At 47.8% G+C, this 19,145-nt stretch overlaps 1 protein-coding gene across 12 annotated transcripts in view; it reads left to right on the top strand.

The window, feature by feature from the left end:
* Nucleotides 1–19,145, top strand: part of Kdm2b (lysine (K)-specific demethylase 2B) — a 118,607-nt gene that overhangs the window by 52,855 nt on the left and 46,607 nt on the right. For all 12 annotated transcript variants that reach the window (XM_006530376.4, XM_011248210.3, XM_011248208.3 and 9 more), the window contains 3 exons: nt 1,557–1,683; nt 3,465–3,949; nt 14,945–15,031. In XM_006530376.4, the coding sequence (XP_006530439.1) occupies nt 1,557–1,683; nt 3,465–3,949; nt 14,945–15,031 (699 nt within the window). The remainder of the gene's footprint in view (nt 1–1,556; nt 1,684–3,464; nt 3,950–14,944; nt 15,032–19,145) is intronic.

Raw genomic sequence — 19,145 nt, 5'->3', positions numbered from 1 at the left:
CCAAGGAGCTGAAAAGCATGCTGCGACCATGATCTCATTCCTCAACACCCCATCCACCACTGCAGGGAAATGAAACAGCAGGAGGAGGCGGAACCTGTGGGGAAAAGGGGTCGAGAGCCAAGAGGTTAGCTGAGGTACCTGAGGTGGGGAGGTCTTTTCCAGCTGGGCGCTTAGAGAATACAGGGAAACCACATTTAAGGTCGCCCAGGAATCTGGTGGGTTCATATTTGATGTTGCTGAAAAGGTGCCAGGGAAATGTAATGCTGTCAGCATAGAAGGGGTACCTGAGGCTAGGGGGTGCTCGCTGAAGGATGAGAGAGGTCAGGAGCCAGCGAGCTCTGACCTTCACAGATACCTTTGGAAACTAAGAACTCTGTGTAGTCCCATGGTGAGTGTTTGGAGGAGGAGAGCGCCCCACAGTGGGCCATGAGCTCACTTTCCTAGGCCTTACTGCTTCCATGCCCTTTAAGAGTGTAGGTTCCAGAAGGGTCCTCCATGCTGATGCCATCTGTGGGGATATTCCTCTTGTCTTTCTTTTTTCTTTTTTTAAAGATTTGTTTATTTCATGTATGTGAGTACACTGTCGCTGTCTTCAGACACAGCAGAAGAGAGCATCAGATCCCGTCACAGATGGTTGTGAGCCACCATGTGGTTGCTGGGAATTGAACTCCGGACCTTTGGAAGGGCAGTCAATGCTCTTAACCGCTGAGCCATCTCTCCAGCTCCTTTCTTCCTTTCATTGCCAGTCCCTGTGCAGAGCCCACACTGCCAACGCCCATCAGAATTTACTTCAGGGCCTCACATTTTACAGTTGGTCTATGCACTATCTCTCACTTGTAAGAAACAGCCAAGAGGGCCCTCTATTGTCACTTTGCCATAGGACCCCAAGGTACCCCTCCTCCCAGCCCCTGTGTGGCAAGATGTTGGTCTCACTGGAGAATTGTGTCCTTTGGAGCCCATAGTAGAACCCCAGGCAGGTATTGTAGGCATATGTGGATAGCGGACTCTGAACACCCTGGAGGCCCCTTCCCTTGGAAGGCAGGCAAGACTGCAACACCATTGGAAGTGGTCTTCTCCTCCTGGCCTTCCTCCCAAGATTCAGGAGGATGTACAATATAGCTTGTCTGCTGAAGGATAGGGATTGGGAATGGACTTATGTTTTCCCGGGGGGGGGTGGGGGGTGGGTGGTGGGAAAGACAGCAGAGCCCATGTCTGTGGCGGCTGGGATCAGGCAGGGCTCTCATTTGCAACCACAGTGCTGGCAGCAGGTCAGGGGAGAACTGCCTTTTCTCCCTCCAGGGTGGGTAGCTCAGGGTCCAAGATAGTGATGCCTTCCCCAGGGCGCGCTCCGTCTCATCCATGCATGCTGCTGGCGCTTAACCCCCTAGGCCTCTCTCTCGCCTCCCTGCCAGTGACACCTCCTGTTTGCCCCTTTTGCCATGTGTGCCCTCACAAAGATGGGTGAGCTCTTATAGAGGGAACCTAAACTGCCCACCCGTACATCTCCCCATGGCTCCTGGAAACTGACCTCTTGCTGGCTTGCTCTCTGCTTTCAGGTTCAGCCCAAGTTCCGTTACCCCTTCTACTATGAGATGTGCTGGTATGTCTTGGAGAGATATGTGTACTGTGTGACCCAGCGCTCCTACCTCACTCAGGAATACCAGAGAGAATTAATGCTTATTGGTGAGTAGCCTTCGTGTAGCTCAGACGGAGCCAGCTGCTTAGCTGGTGAAGAAAGTCTTTCTATCATGGAGTCTGAGGATAGTCCTGGGTCTCCTGGGATTCTTTAGAGCCAGAATCCTGGACATTAGGCCTCTCAGGAAATACCCTGGCTTGTGAGCCTCCAACCTAGAACACGGAAGCCAAGGAAAGGAGCTTGTAGCCCTCAGAAGAAACAGGGTTGTCACCCCCCTCCCTTGACTGTGCATGGAGAAGTCTGTCACCACTGTACTTGCTAAAACAGGACCATCCCACAGAACAAAGGATCCAGCTTCTTCCTGTTCCTCTGGGGTTTTGTCCCCACAGGAGCAAGAACACATAGCTAGTGCCAGGACAGCTTTACCTAGAAGGGAGGGGTGGGCGGGGCTGGCAACACAGACTTGAGAGAGAAGGGGTCTGTGGTAGAGGCAGGAAAAGGGCTTAGGCTGTCAACTGCCCTGCCCTGCCCTGCTGTTGGGACTTAGAGGGACAACAATATCAACCCTGGATTTATAGATGCCTACTACGAAATTGCGTCTGGCTTGACAGGAATTCCTGATCAATTTGTAAGAACCAGGCATTCTTCCTTCAATGTCTGGGGGAACATTGACTGATGTCATATGGTACTATCACAAGATACAAACATGAGATGGGTTTATCTCATGTTCACAGTGTGTGTAGTTTCTTCTGTGATCTCTTAATTTTTATATCTCTTCCTGCTCATCTTTCCTTTTCTTTCCCTTGGTCTTGTCTTTTGTTTTATTTTGGGGTTTGGGGGTTTGGGCTAGGCAATAATATATACCTATATTGTTGGCCTAGAGTCTTTGGTGTTTGTTTGTTTGTTTTGGGGTACAGCCTTGCTATTTAGTCCAGGCTAGACTAGAAGTCTCTGTATAGCCAGTCTAGCATCAAAGTCTTCATCCTTCTGCCTGCATCTCCGCACCACTGAAGTGTCAGGTATCATATGTGTTGATATTGCACTGGGAATTGAACCCAGGGCTTTGGGCATACCAGGGAGACACTTCTGTGCCTTTTATTTTTAGCCTATTCTCAGATGTGTATAACCATCATCTTAGAACATGATTTTCAAAAGAAGTGTATCCTTCAACTTTCACCTTTGCTTTTGTTTTGGGGAGGGTTTTTGTGGGCCAGCAGGTGGGAAGGAAGCTTTCAGGAGTCTTATCTTCTCCTCCTATGTCAGGGCCAGGGATTGATCTAGGGTTGGCAGGGTTGGCAGCAAGTGCCTTTACCCACTAAACCATCATGTCAGCCCTTTACTGATTTTTTAAAAATTTATTTATTTATTTATTTATTTATGTGTATGTAACTGAGTGTAGATAGATAGATAGACAGACAGACAGATAGATACCACTGTGAAGGCCAGAAGAGAGCATCAGATTCCGTGGAAGTGGAGTTACAGATGGCTGTGGGCTGCCATGTGGGTGCTGGGAACCAAACCTAGGTACTCTACAAGAACAATGATTATACTTAACCACTGAGCCATCTATTTATCCCTGCCCTTGACTGAGTTGTATACATAGGATAAAATGCCAGGCATACTGCACGGCTAAGCAACCTGTGTGGGCACACTGACCTGGGAAAAATAGAGCTGGGGATTTGAACCTGTGTATGGCTGGCTCTTGTCTTTTCTACAGGCCAGGAGGCCTGCACCAGATCCTTGCTCTTTGCATAAAAGTGAATGGGATCTACAGAGCTTCCTGTGTTGGTTAAGTGATCATAATTATATCTTATGATCTTCCCTACAGATGCCCCAAGAAAAACCAGTGTAGACGGCTTTTCATCCGACTCCTGGCTGGACATGGAGGAGGAGTCCTGCGAGCAGCAGCCACAGGAGGAAGAGGAGGAGGAGGAGGACAAGGAGGAGGAAGGAGATGGTGCAGATAAAACACCCAAGCCACCCACCGATGACCCCACCTCACCCACCAGCACCCCGCCCGAAGACCAGGACAGCACAGGGAAGAAGCCTAAAGCCCCTGCCATACGGTTCCTCAAGAGGACGTTGTCCAATGAGTCAGAGGAAAGTGTCAAGTCGACCTCGATGCCCACGGACGATCCCAAGACGCCCACGGGCTCCCCGGCCACCGAGGTTTCTACCAAGTGGACTCACCTTACCGAATTTGAACTGAAGGGCTTGAAAGCCCTGGTTGAAAAGCTAGAGTCCCTTCCGGAGAATAAGAAGTGTGTCCCTGAGGGAATCGAGGACCCCCAGGCCCTCCTGGAAGGTGTAAAGGTGGGCAGGGGCCATGGCTGGGTCGGGCGTAGGGGTAGATACTCTGGGCTGGTTCTTCGTCTAGGAAAGCTTATCTGGATTGTGGAGTCTGGGACCACTTAGCTAGGTGGAGGCTTGCCCTAAGGTGACACCAATTTCTTTGATGATCCTTTTAGGATCTCAAGGCTCCCCCTCCAATCCCAGGAGGTTTAGCGTGTGTTGTAACAATGTTCTGTTGGGTTTGGCAGACAGACTTCTCTGTCTCTTGGTGTGAAGGAGTCCCGTTCTGGGTTGATTTCCTCGGGCACGAGTTTGTACTCGTGAGCCGGTCACACTTCCCGGTGACCAAACTTAGAGTCGTCGACTATGGCAACCTAAGGTTGAGCGGTCGCCATGATCTCAACTGTATCTGCATTCTCTAATTAGAAATCAAGCCCTGAGGGCCAGGTAGAGCTGGGATACGAATCCAGGAGGGGTGCTACAGAGCTGGCTGGGCACCCCACTGTGCAGAACTGCTTCTTGTAGCTTAGCGAAGTCTTGAGGCCTCTCAGTTTGCAGCCCTGGGGTCTGATTAGGGCAGTACAGCTTGCAGTCTGCTGGTGTTAGAAAACCGAACTTAAGTTTCTTCCTTGGGAATTGGTAGTTGAGCTAGGCAGCATTGTGGTGGCCTTGCAAGGGCTCGGGGAATCGGGCAAGGTTGTGGGTTGTTGGGAGTATGTGAAAGTATTGGAGTTTGGGTCAAGTAGCCTAACAGTTATGGTATAGGGAACCATTGGACAAAACTCACTAGTCCAGGAGTACTTAACTTACTAATTTGATTTTGTTGTGTGTGAAACCAGATGAACACAGGGTATCACACACACTGCAGGTCCTCCTCCATCTTCCCCACGTCCCATTTCTACTGGGTATTTTTGTAGTTGAAACCTGAGGATTCTGTCCTGTGGCTACTCCCCCCCCCCCCACCCCCCCACTCCCCCAGACAGGGTTTCTCTGTGAAGCCCTGGCTGTCCTGGAACTCACTTTGTAGACCAGGCTGGCCTCCAACTCAGAAATCCACCTGCCTCAGCCTCCCAAGTGCTGGGATTTAAGGTGTGCGTCCACCACTGCCGAGAGCCTGTAAAGTGAAATTTTTAGTCAATTCGTTTCTAAATGTTTGTTTTGGAACAAAACTCTCCAAAGTTCTGAGTTTCTTGGAACTCAGAGATCCACCTGCTCCTGCCTCCACCTCTAGGTTAAACGTGCGGAATGTTCTTCACTTTAAGAGCCTCCGTGTGCCATGTGCATTGTGTTTCCAGGGAGCACCCCTGGCTCCAGGCCAGGTTTCTGTCTAGGTAGAAGAGCGAACTCCTTTCCTCTTCTTGTATCCATTGCCCTCTGAGGCTGGATTCGCCTGCTGGTGAGAAAGCCTGTTGAATCACAGTAATAGGTAGAAAGCAGAATCCTGTACCTCTATGTTGAGGCTCATACCATGCCCTGAGACCTGTACTGCTGTGGTTACCTGGCTGAGTTTTCTATTTAGATTTTACCTTATTCACTGGGATGGTAAAAAAGAGATCAGAGTCCATAGAGAGCTGCAGAAATGGAATACTGGGTGTCTACAGAGGCACCAGTATTTACTTTCGTTTTTGAGACATCCCCTCCTCTCTCCTGGGCTAGGATAGCTCCTGAGTGATTTTGTAGACCAGGATGACCTCCAAACTTGCCGTCCTTCTGCTTCTACTTCCTGAGCATGGAAATGCAGGCGTGTGGCACTGTGTTCAGTTCATGTAGTGCCGGGTAACTGAACCTGGGCACTCTGCATATTGTGAAGGAATGCTGCTAGCTGAGGGGACACGCCCCTCTTGAAATACACTTATTTTGATAGCAGGACCGGGAAATCAAGGTCCCTGAGTTCAGATTTGACTTAGGTTCTCAACTGCTTGCCATGTGGCACTGGGCAGGCCATCCTGCTTATTATTTTCTGGGGCTTTGTAAAATGAAGTTTTACAAATGAAATGAAATTTCGCAACACTGGGGAGGCAGAGGCAGGTGAATCTCTAGGAGTTCAAGGCCAGCCAAGGCTGCATAGTGAGATGCTGTCTCAAGAAGCCCAAAACGAAACAGATATTGGACGTGGTGGGCTTCATTCTTCTAGGGACCAGATCCTTCTGAAGGAAATACTCTGAAGTACGTGGGTATTTCATTAGGAAGTGGTGTGGTGGGGCTTGCTTAAGAGCTCTTCAGGCTTTTTATAAAGGACCAGAGTTGAGTTCCAGGCCACCAACCTTAGGAGACTCACAACCATCTGTAAATGCAGCTCCAGAGGACAGTGCCCTCTCCTGCTTCCCCCCCCCCCCCCCAGAGCTCCTTGACTTACATGCATTAGCAACATGCAGACACAAACGGACATTCGATTAAAAATAAAGTCTTCGGATGGTGGTGGCACACCCCTTTAATCCCAGCACTCTGGAGGCAGAGGCAGGCAGGATCTCTGAATTTGAGACCAGCCTGGTCTAAAGAATGAGTTCTAGGGCAGGCAGCAAGGGCTACACAGAGGGACTCTGTCTCAGTAAAATAAAATAAAATAAGATGAAATAAAACAAGACCTTGGTTAGGTAAATAGCTCAGGAAATAGAGGCATTTGTGTGAAGTCTGATGACCTGAATCCAATCCCCGAACACACGTGGTAGAGGAAGAGAATGGAGTTGGGTGATTGACCTATCCTCTGACCTTTATAGGTGAACCCTGGGATGACCCCCAAGAAATACACATAATAAATTTTTTTTTAAAGATTTATTTATTGATTATATGTAAGTACACTGTAGCTGTCTTCAGACACTCCAGAAGAGGGAGTCAGATCTTGTTACGGATGGTTGTGAGCCACCATGTGGTTGCTGGGATTTGAACTCCTGACCTTCGGAAGAGCAGTCGGGTGCTCTTACCCACTGAGCCATCTCACCAGCCCCCATAATAAATTTTTTAACCAAATGTTTTTTTAAAAAACTGAGAACAGGGGTTTGCTCTCATAGAAAACTACATGGTATCTGTAATCTTCTAGAAAGTAACAATCTGCCGGGCGTGGTGGCCCACGCCTTTAATCCCAGCACTCGGGAGGCAGAGGCAGGCAGATTTCTGAGTTCGAGGCCAGCCTGGTCTACAAAGTGAGTTCCAGGACAGCCAGGGCTACACAGAGAAACCCTGTCTTGAAAACAAACAAACAAACAAAAGAGAAAGAAAGAAAGAAAGAAAGAAAGAAAGAAAGAAAGAAAGAAAGAAAGAAAGAAACCAACCAACCAACCAACCAACCTCTCAGGTTTCTGTGTACACATGAGCCATATAAACTCATAAAGACACACATACATAAAAAACATAAAATGAGTAAGTAAGCAAATCTTTCAAAAAAGAGAGAAAAAAAAAACTGAAATGGGGTCTGGCAAGATGGCTCAGCGGGTAAAGGTGCCTGCCACCAAGGCTCACAACCTGAGTTCAGTCCCTGGAACTCACGTAGTAGAAGCAAAATAAATAGATATAATAACAACTATTACTTTTTTCTTTTTTGGTCTGTTTGTTTGTTTGTTTTGAGACAGGGTTTCTCTGTGTAGCCCTGGCTGCCTGGAACTCACTCTGTAGACAAGGTTGGCCTCGAACTCAGAAATCCACCTGCCTCTGCTCCCCGAGTGCTGGGATTAAAGGCGTGTGCCACCACTGCCTGGCTGGACCCTTTTTAAAAAGGAAGAGCTAAGCACAAGGACGGCAGGGAACTTATTTTTGAGGAACAGTGACATTGGTTTGGGCCAGCCTCTCTGGTCCCGGGATCTTACCCGCCTCTCTCTCTCCAGCTCTCATCTGTTCTTTAGGGAGTGGTTACCATCTGCATTAGTTTCCTAGGACTGCAGTCTCAGAGCACCGTGTGTTCAGTTGTTTTCTGGGACTAAGAGACTGCTGAGTCTGAAAGCAAGAAGATGTTTACAGAGCCATTCCTATGCCTAAGGCTCTAGGAAGTGCCTGCCCTTGGCTCCTCCCTCTTCTTGTGGCAGCTTGCAGTCCTTGTTATATCCCTCCCACCTGAAGCCATGGTTAAGACAGATCATAATGGTGCGCTCTCTCTCTCTCTCTCTCTCTCTCTCTCTCTCTCTTTCTCTCCCTCCCCACACCCCATCCACCCATATTGTCCATGAGTGACACCAGCCATTAAATTCAGGCCCAGATGAATTCAGCGGAAACTCAGGTCAAATTGATTAAATGTATTGAAACTGTCCCCATAGTCACAGCCTGGGGCTCTCACTGCACATGAATTTTGGGGACACACTGATTAGCAACAATCATGGGACGAAGTAAATAATTGTAAGATGGGATTGGCTAGCAAGGCGTCTCTCCTAGAAACATCCCTGCTCTCAGCTAGAACTCGGAGAGAGTGGTGGCTCTGGGTAGAGGGGATAGAGGGGTGTGTAAGTATTTGAGGATGACTGTAGTCCTCGGATCAGTTCTAAGGGACTAGAGTATAGCCAGGTATGTGGCAGGGCTGTGGAGGGCTTTAGCACATGGGCAGGGATGACCGAGAGTGTAGGTGGATGAAGCAAGGTGCTTCCATGATTGGGCAAAGTGCAGCCCAACCATCATTAACTACTCTATGCCCCGCCCTCTTGGCCTGAGTCCATGCTCTTCTGGCTAGCCTCACCTTATCATGGTATAGAAAACCATCATATCCGTGTGCATGGAATTGTGGGGCTGCAATCGAATTGTGGGGCCAGTGGGAATTATAGGGGCTACACAGCTGTAGGGCTGAAAGACACATTTCTTGTTTTAAAAAGGCTTTCTCTCCCTTTCCTTCCTACCTCTTTCCCTCCCAGCTCCCTCCCTCTTTCCTTCCCTCCCTTTCCATCTTTATTCCACCCACTCCTACCCCCCACCCTCCACCCCTGCCCCCACCCTTCACCTCTACTCCCTCACTCTTTGGATACAGTCTCGCTCTCTAGCCCAGGCTATATAGAGCTCGATCTGGTCCTAATCCTGTGGCAGTATTGTCTCAGCCTCTCCAGTGTCAGGATTATCGTCACGAACTAACGTGCTGGGCCAAGTGTTTCTTTCTCAGCAGCCTAGAGATCAGTTGTTGTATTCTGGCATCACACTCCAAGCATGAGAGAGAAGAAAGTCCTAAATTCGGAGTGGGCTGTGGATGTCAGTTCTAAATTAGGAGTCCACTGTCCAAACAGATGTCGCTTGGCTTTAAGGACAGTTGTGGAGTCAGGTCACACAGTCCCTGCACAGTCCATTATGTAGCTGACGTTCTTGGGGACATGGTAAAAATAGGAGAAGGTGTGATCCATTGTCACGGCTGACACATGTAAAGCCCAGCAGGGGCCTGAAGTTCTCCGTAAGCTAGGGCTGATATTATTTCAGACACTTTGGGGTGAAGACAGTTTTGTTACCGGTCTGGTCTGAGAGCTAGAGGAGCCATGTTGTAAGGAATGGGTAGAGCCTTTTGTTGCTGTTTTTTGAGACAGGGATTCTCTGTGTATCCCTGGCTGTCTTGGAACTCACTCTGTAGACCAGGCTGGCCTTGAACTCAGAAATCCACCTGCCTCTGCCGCCCAAGTGCTGGGATTAAAGGCATGCGCCACCATTGCCCGACCGGGCAGAGCCTTTTTTCTTTTGAGGACTTAGCATTCTCCACCCTGGCACCCACCTGCTTCTAAAGATCCTCGTTTCTGGTGTTACCAGTTTTCAAGACAGCGAGAGATGTACAATCTAGATTTGTTTCTCTCTCTCTCTCTCTCTCTCTCTCTCTCTCTCTCTCTCTCTCTTGCTTAGAGTTTGGCCCAGGATCTTGGGAATGTTGCGTGTGCTGGGTCACAGAGTCTCCTCCTCCAGCTCTGTTGACTCTGTAAAACCTTCTTGCCTACTTCAAAGGAGGCTTCTCCTCAGAGGGGAGCTATAAGGCAGGAAGTAAGTGCCCAGGGGGGCTGGCTGGCTTCCAGTGTGATCACAGAATCTTGTCCCCTGCCTATGCAACCTCAGGAGCCTGGGGGAAGGACTCTGCATCAGGTATCCAGGTAGCATCCTAATCCAGGATCTAGGATTCACCTTACTGTGTAGAGACCTCTTACCCACATAAGATTAGAAGTTTCCGTTTGCGTGTATTGGAAGTTAGAGTTAAGACTTAAACACAGTTTTATGGGGAGGACTGTAATGCAGTCTACTACAGATGAAGTGGTTGTTTTGTTTGTTTTTCCAGGTGCAGATAGGAATAGAGGGAGGGGTTCTGAGACCCGAATAAACTGTCACCTGGTGCTCCCCAGAACAGCAGTTCTGGCCTTGTTACAGCCCCCTCATGAACCCCACTGTTGGAGCTCCAATCCTAATGCCAGGCATTGCCTTCTTAGTGCTGGTATTTTTAGTCATGGCATAGGCTAGGGGCTTCCAGTGATTAACACCCCACTCTGGGGAGCAATGGAGGCCAAAGCTCTTGTTAACAAATTAAATTCTTGGAGAGAAGTTGGCATGATGGGGGGAGGCAAGGTTCCTTTGGTAGGTCATACATGGGGCAGTTTCCAGCAGCAAGAGCCAGGTGAGGGCAGGAAGCTTGCTCTGGGATTGGCGAGAGCCATGGGCTTACAGGGTGTGGTCCTTAGGGGGCTGGGACACCGAGGACACACAGCCTTCATTCTGTTTGTGTGCTCCACGGTCCCTGAGAATGTGTCAATTCAGGCAGAGCCTAAGGAATCCTGTGACATCATTCCCTCCGGAACATTTTTTTCTGAGACAAAAATCTTGCACTAGGCTACGAGCCTCCCCTAAATTTCGCCTTTACAAATGAAAATACACCCCAGGAAGACAGGCGCCATTGTGCCCCCTAGTGGCCATCAAATGCTGTACACAGAAGGGAACTTGGCATTGTTTAGTACAGGAGATTTGGGATACAAGGGCACCTTGGGAAAAATTTAAAGCTAATGTGTTTAATTAAAAAATAAAAAGGAGCTGGGTGTGGTGGCGCATGTCTTTAATTCCACCGCTTGAGAGGCAGAGGCAAGTGGATCTCTGTGAGTTTGAGATCAGCCTGGTCTACAGAGTTCCAAGACAGCCAGAAACTTTGTTTTGAAAAACCAAAAAGGAAATAATAATAATAATCAGAAGCAAGTAGATTTCTGAGTTCAAGGGCAGCCAGATATACATAGCCATGTCCTTAAATAAGAAAGCAGTTTTATTAATACCTTATTTTTTTTTAGATTTTCTTCTTTTTGGGGGGGGGGCTAGAAACCCTTTAGAGATAGGGTTTCTCTGTGTAGCCCTGGCTGTCCTGGAACTCACTCTATAGACCAGGCTGGCCTTGAACTCGGAAATCTGCCTGCCTCTGCCTCTGCCTCCCAAGTGCTGGGATTAAAGGTGTGGACTACCGCTTCCTGGCCTCCTTTCTTTCTTTTTTTAATGCATGGTTATTTATTTGTGGAGGGAGGATCTCACTAAGTCTGGCTAAAACTCATTCTGTAGATCAGGCTGACCTTGAACTTGTCCAGAGCTCATTTTGTCTACCTCCCAAATGCTGGGATTAAAGGCATTTACCCATTCACCCAGCAAGAAAAATTTTAGGTTTATGGAAAATTCAGAAAAATAAAACAGCTCAAGTATGTTAACATCTTAGTATAATACATTTGGCACAATTATTAAAACTAATATTTTGTTATTTCTTCAGATTTCTGCAATATTTACCTTTTGTTGCCCAGAATTTTGTCCCTGATTCAACATTTAATTTCCTCCTCAGGGTTTTTTTGTTTTTTCTTGGTTAGCCAGTGTTTCAGACTGCCCCTGTTTTGAGGGGTTTGTCAGTTTTGTTTTTTGTTTTGTTTTGTTTTGTTTTATGGTTTTTGGTGGTTTGGGGGAGCTCTGGTCAGGTATCTTGTTAGCCTGTCCTTTAGGGGACCGAAGCTTTATGTCTTGAGTTTTACCTGCTGGAAGCTTTCTTTAGTCATTGTTATACATAGTTATTGGGTTAGACAATATTGGGTATACAACAGTGTGTCAGTCGTTCTTCTTATGCTTGGTCAAAATATCTGTCAGAAGCAACATCAGTCAGAGAGACAAATGTCCTGGCTTGCAGCATCAGAGGCTCATTGATAGCGGCAGGGGAGGCATGGTGACAGAAGCCACCAGCTCAGCTTGCTGTGCCTTGGCAGCAGACAGGACTGAGAAGAGAGCTCAGGCCAGGAAGCCTCCAGCCTCACTCTTACTGCCCTATCTCTGCCCTGTAGGCCTCAGAGTCCAAGAAGGGAAGGGTTCTGTCATCTCTCCAAACTGCCACTAACTGGGGACAAAGTGTTGACGTGCACGAGCTTGCAGGAGACCTTGTTCATTTAAATCATAACATAGTCGACAAAGATATTTTATAACTAGCCGTTGTGGGTCAGTGATGCTGGGTGTTCCAGGGCAAAGATTCGAACCCGGGCCACCCCGGTGACCTCTGTGCTGTTGGCTGCCTCCCATGGGGAGCTGGAAGACTGAGGCTTGCTGTATCAGAAAATCAGTCAATCAGACGGTGACCAAGCAAACAGGATAGTCCATAGAGTCAGTTAGAAGTGGATTGGATTCCTGTCTGCTAATACAAATGAGAGAAAATGTCTTGAAAATAAACGCCAGGATCATCTCAAGATGGCTCATGAGGGAAAGAAAGGCCTGACAGCCTGAGTTGTGAAGGTGGGGAGAGAGAACTGACTCTACAGAGTCCTCTGAACCGCATAAGCACGCTGTGACGTCACCTCATACAAGCATGCGCGCCCCTGTTCCAATGAATGTGTATACGCGCACACACAAACACGAAATACTTTTTTTTTTTTTTTAAGTGTAAAATAACCATTACCTGTGTTTATCTTCTGAGTGCCTCTGCTATCCCCATTAAATGTCCTTCTATGATTGGCAGTGTTCTTAAATGCCGCCAAAAGAATGCCTTTAGCTGGCCATCTAGTTTCGATGTTGACAGAAAGAAATCAGTTGTGCCGGGTGTATTGGGTTTAGATGCCAGGGTACCACAGGGTGTTTGTTGCTTTGTGAGCAGTTTGCAGGTTCCTAAAGGGTGATCTGAACTCTTACCAGATTCTGGCTTTTTGGCATGGTGACTTTAGAACCTCATTCCTGTGTAAGAAGCTCTCCACTGAATCGTCTCTCCTTTACATTTGGGGGCACCATGGCTTAGAAAAGTGTAAAAGCTGGGGATGATACCCCTGGGTAAGGAAGAACTCTGCCCTGGAGACCAGACTTTACACCCAAGAACTTCTCCACGTAGGGAACCAAGACGGGACAGAAACCTGTGTTTAAGGGCTCAGACTTGTCAACCAACCCCGCTGAACTTTGTCCAAGCGCTGTATGAAAGCCTTTTTTCCTTTTTCCCTCCCCCATTCTCTGTCTTTTAGTCTTTTTTGTTTTGTTTAGTGGTAGGGTCTCCTGTAGCCAAGGCCGGTCTCAGACTCACAGTGTAGCAGAGAATAACCTTTAACTCCCCAGCCCAATGCGTGTACCACCCCATGCCTGGTTGGTTGGTTTTTTGTTTTTTGTTTTTAAATGATTTATTTATTTCATGTATATGAGTACACTGTAGCTGTCTTCAGACACACCAGAAGAGGACATCCATCCGATTCCATTACATATGGTTGTGAGCCACCCTGTGGTTGCTGGGAATTGAACTCAGGACCTCTGGAAGAGTAGTCAGTGCTCTTAACCTGAGCCATCTCTCCAGCTCCCTGGTTGGTTTTTTTATTTGTTTCTTTGAGAACATCATTGCACTTAGGGACTTCAGAGATTCTAAGCTGCTCATCTACCTGCTTTGCAGGTTACTTGGTTAAAAGTGAAACAAGGGTGGTTCTGCAGGTAAGAATGTTTGTGGGCCAGGTGGTGGTTGTTTTTGTATGTATGTATGTATGTATGTATGTATGTATGTATGTATGTATTTATTTATTTATTTATTTATTTATTTCGAGACAGGGTTTCCCTTTGTAGCCCTGGCTGTCCTGGAACTCGCTCTGTAGACCAGGCTGCACATGATGAACTCAAATTTATCTGCCTGCCTCTCAATTACTGAGAATATTTAGGCGTGCGTTAGAACCACCACCTGAGCCAGGCATGGTGGCGCATGCCTTTAATCCCAGTACTCAGGGAGGCAGAGGCAGGCAGATTTCTGAGTTCAAGGCCAGCCTGGTCTACAGAGTGGGTTCCAGGATAGTCAGGGCTACACAGAGAAACTCTGTCTCGACAAAACCAAAATAAAATAAAATAATAGTTGCTTTCCAAGCATGAAATCCTTGCACCCCATTGTAAAGCTGGCCTTGGTTCTACGCATGCCTGTAATCCCAACACTCCAGTGGGCGGGGACGGGAGGTGCTCTTGGGCTCGCCTAGCCTCAAAACCACAAGCTGTGTGTTTTTCATTTAGAGATTCTGTCCCAAAGGACTGAGGTGGAGAGAGAGAGTGGAGGTTACCCAGTGCCCTCCTCTGACTTCCGAGTTCTCTGAGGACAGGATACGTGAGCATACGCTACAGATAGAAAGTGTGTGTGTGAGAGAGAGAGAGAGTCTGTGATACTCCGGACAAGTGTTTGGTGTCACTTTGGGTACAAGATGGTACGTGCCTGGTAAATTCAGGGCAATGTGCTACATGCCTGGATCTCTGTAGGTTCTAGGCAAGCCAGAGCTAAAAAATGAAATCGGGTCTCAAAACATTTTTGGGAAGCGGGATGGATGTTGTATGTTGTAATGTTGTAAGTCCATAGGAATTCTAGGTGACATAGTTGGGCGGGGGTTGTTTTTGTCCCCCCGCCCCGCTTTTTGCGATAGGGTTTCTCTGGGTAACCCTGGCTGTCCTGGAACTCACTCTGTAGACCAGACTGGCCTGGGAGTCAGAAATCAGCCAGCCTCTGCCTCCCAAGTGCCGGGATTAAAGGTGTGCACCACCAACTGCCCGGCTGAGCTTGCAATTCTTCAAGGGTTTAGTTTGGCCTCCTTTAGGGATCTTTCCTTCACCCTCAGTTAATATGGATCCTTTGTTTGGCCACAGAATGTACTGAAAGAGCACGTGGATGACGACCCCACCCTGGCCATCACCGGGGTCCCTGTGGTCAGCTGGCCAAAGAAAACTGCAAAGGTAAGGCCCACCTTGCTTCCCGTTTTCCCGTTCCACTGCTTCCCCGCTGCCTTCTGCCTATCCTTTGGGGGTGGGGGTACGGGAATCCATGAGGACGGGATCCTGCCGAGGGCACCCCGCTTAGCATGACTGGTTTGAAGGAAATGTTCACTGCAAATGCTTTCCTTTTCAAAGAACTTGGTTTTAGCAGCTATGCTAACTGGGAGCCATGGACACTGGTAGAGGCCACTTGGGAACACGACGGGAGTGAGGCTCCCTCTGTCTCAAATTTCCTGCCTTTCTCAGACTTTCCCTTCCTCTCAGTGTGACTTCTTTTCATAAAACTAATAGGCATTTAACATAAAAATGTCTAAGCTGGGGCTCGGGAGAAGGGTTAGTAGATAAGGGGCTGGCAGATGTCTAGGCACCATGCAAGCCTTCACGTGTCTTCCATGTCTTCCGTCCACCTGCCCTTGGCTTCAGCATTTAGATGCACAAGTCACGGGAATTGAACTCATGACTATTGGAAGAGCAGCCAGTGCTCACCAGCCCCCACCCCCACCCCCAGTGTGATTTTTATGAATACAAAGCCTTCAGAACCTTGTGTCTGTACTTTGTACCCTCTAAATCAGTGCTGCTCAACCTTCCTAACACTGTGACCCTTGAATACAGTTCACCATGTCACAGTGAGTCCCAACCCTAAATTTATTTTCGTTGCTACTCCCTGATTGTAATTTTGCTACCGTTATGAATCATAATGTAAATATCTGTTGTATAGTATGGTCCTCTGTGAAAGGGTCGTGTTTGACTACTGCTCTGCTCTAAATGTTTGCCATTGTTGCTGCTCCTTGTCATACATACTCCAAGCACTCAAGGGATTGAGGCTAGAGGAAGTAGAGTTTAAACTGAGCCTGTGTTACATGGCTAGTTCAAGGCCAGCTAGGGCTCTACAGTGGCCCTATCTCAGTAAATGAAACACTGGAGATTTAGCTCAGTGGCAGAACATTTGGCAGAAAGGCTCTGCTGGATCGCCAAATGCAAGCCAAAAAAAAAGAAGAAAGAAAGAAAGAATGATTTGAGCTCAGGGTATGGCTGAATGGTGGGGCTTCTGCTTGGCATACAAAACATTCTTGCTTCCTTCTCTAAGAAAATATTGTTATGAATTAGCCCCAATGGGTGTTTTGCCAATTTTTTGACCTATTTTTTTTCTTGTATTATAAATGATGCTCAGAAGAACCTTGTGAACCTATAGGCACTGTCAACAGGGACAGCCGTTGGAAACATGACTTGTATGTGTAAAATATGCAGCTGGTTTCAGAGACAGCACAAGAAAAATGGAAGCTACCTTATTAATTTTCATATTATTTTCACTAGTGTCTCCTGGTTATACAAAAAAAAAGAAGTGCCCAGTAAAATTTGAATATCATATGAAGGACAAATAAATTCTCTGTGTGGGTGTGTCCCCAGTGTTATAGGACATACACTTATACACTTAAGCATCATGCTTATCTGAAATTTAATTTAGCTGCACTGTTTCTAGTTAGTTGATAAATCTGGCAACTTAATTGAAATGACAGTTTTCCAGACGTAACAGTTTAACTGGATTATTATTAAGGGGATTTATTTTTCAATTTTAATTTTTATGTTGGTTTTTGCAAGACAGGGTTTCTCCTGGAGTCTAGTGCAGGCTGGCCTCAAACTCACAGACATCCTTCTGCCTCTGCCTCCCAAGTGTAGGGGTTAAAAGGTGTGCACCACCATGCCCGGCCTTATTAAGGGGAATTTTATGTGTGTTCGACCAAGCTAATCTAGAGTTTACTAATCCCTCCTGGCCTTGATCAAACCCAGAGAGGTTTTCCCGCCTCAGTCCCCCTGCCTAGTCAGGATTAAAGACGCATGCTACAGAGTGATAGTTTCAACCAGCTACGGTGATATTAACCTATTATCTCAGCGTTTGGATGGTTGAGGCAGGAGGATTAGGGATTTGAGGCCAGCCTCTGTCACATAGCACATTTGGGGCTAGCCTGGGATACATAGGCCTCTGACTTAAACCAAGCAAAAATCAGCTGCAGATATGGCTTAGTGATATTGAGGTCCAGGTTCAGTCTCTGGTACCAGAGGGGGAAACTTGAAGTGCATCTGTGGCTCAGCTTGTTTCTCTATCCAGTGGTGCTCTTCCTGGTGTTTCTTTTCGCATTGTTTATTTACCCAAAAGTCTATTTCTAAATATGGGATTGCTTGGGGGGAAGGGCATCCATTATTTGGGGTTATTATTGAATTTCCCAAAGCCTAGGATAGCAAAAACTGAGATCCGCCCCACTTGGTAGGAATGTGTAGGGTTATAGAACATGGTCTATGTGTCAGTCCACAAACTCTGTTATAGACAGTGACCTGGGCGGCTGGCTGGGCTTGGGGTCGTGTTATTGGGACTTTTCAATAACAAAGTAAGACTCTGCTAAAGCCTCCCAAGTGCCCGGATCAACACACAGGGCCAATAATTATTAATTACACATATATATATGTATATGTTTTGGTCTTTTGTGTGTCTCTTCCCACAAAAGCCAAGCTCTATGAGTGCTTGGAGGTGATCAGTTCAGAGAGGCGCACCACGTGCCTCAGGCCACACAGCTTATGAGCCTGTCTGTTTCTGTCAGGCCTTTCTGTGAGAACCCAGTGAAGTGTGGTGGAGGGAAGCAGAAGGAGGGCAGCGCCACACTTGACCATTTCCTGGCGGGTTAGGGTTAAAAAGTTAACAGGAAAGGAAAGGATGGTTGACTGACTTGGGCTGCCTGGGCCACACCAGGTCTCTGGGTTCCCAGGTTTGCTGTCCAGCTCCCTTCCAGTTTGATGCCTGCGGGGTTGAAAGATCAAAGGTGCTCACCAAGGCCACCAGGATGCAAGGCAAGGGAGCAGGGTCTGCCCTAGGTCCGGTTACCCTACAAGTAATTAATGCTCAAGGGTGAACGGCAAGATGTGCTTTGATCTCCCACCTCCCCTCGGGAGAACAAAGCCCACTTCTGGAACTGATTAGGTGCTGAGGGGTCCTTTCTGGTGAGATGTCCTTTAATTCCAGGATGTCACAGATCCCCATTCGTCAACCCACCCCCCAAATTGGCTGTTTCCAGGAGTGACATTGGACTTGTTTTGATCTGGCTGCACTCTGGCTGCTGGCTTTTATAGCTAGGTGGAGGGATGGGGGGGGGGGGTTCCTGTTTGTGACCTGGGGAGTAAGGCAGGAGAGCTCTGCTTGTTTGAAGCCCAGTCTCTGACTGTGGCCCTATTACTGAGCTGAGACTTCTGCTTACCAGAGAGAGACTTCAAGCCATGAGCTTGCTTGGTATCTTTTCAAAGGAAAAGACCCAAAGAGGAGACTGAGACACAGCTAGTCCCCTGGCAAGACAGCTGTTGAAGCCTTCTCCTTTTTACTCTCACCCCTTTTGGGCATGGGGCGGAGACACAGTTTCTCTGTGTGGCTGTCCCGGAACTTGCTCTGTAGACCAGGCTGGCCTTAAACTCGGAGAGCTGCCTGCCTCTGCCTCCTGAGCGCAGGGCAGCCACTATGCCCTCTGAGGATATCACAGGGTGGGTGCAGGTTGTGAAAGGAAGTGACCCAGGTCCTTTGTCTTCTGTGTTTTTACTTCGTTTCTCTTCATCTGCATTTGAGCAGATTAGATATCGGCACCCCTTGTCACTGACACCTGGCTCTGCCACTGACTAGCTGTTCTCTCCTGGGTGAGTTAAAAAGCCTCAGTTTACCTAGCTGTAAAAGGGGCTAAGCAGTGTGACTCTGGCACGGTGGCTGTAAGATGCTGTCTGTAAAGTATCTTTATAGAAAACACATGTGTGGAGGTGTACACCTGTGGTATGTGCTGCCCTTGGGAGGTGGAGGGATGGCAGGAGTTTAAAATCATACTCAGCTATACAGGAAGTTCAAGGCCAGCCTCAGGCAAACAAACCAGCCAGTGGCATAAAACCCCAGCAGCTAGGTGATAGCTCTTCTAGTCCTGCAGAGCTGTGACTTGTAAGCTCTCTTAACAACAGGCTGGTGATTCTCTGATGAGCTGACTCAGGAGATGAGTTTAAAGCCTGTCTACTTCAGGCTGAGAGGCAGCTGTTTTGGTTTGGTTCTGTTGGT

Source organism: Mus musculus, chromosome 5, assembly GCF_000001635.26.
Source record: "Mus musculus strain C57BL/6J chromosome 5, GRCm38.p6 C57BL/6J".
Taxonomy (NCBI): Eukaryota; Metazoa; Chordata; class Mammalia; order Rodentia; family Muridae; genus Mus; species Mus musculus.
This window is presented reverse-complemented; position numbering and strand designations above follow the sequence as displayed.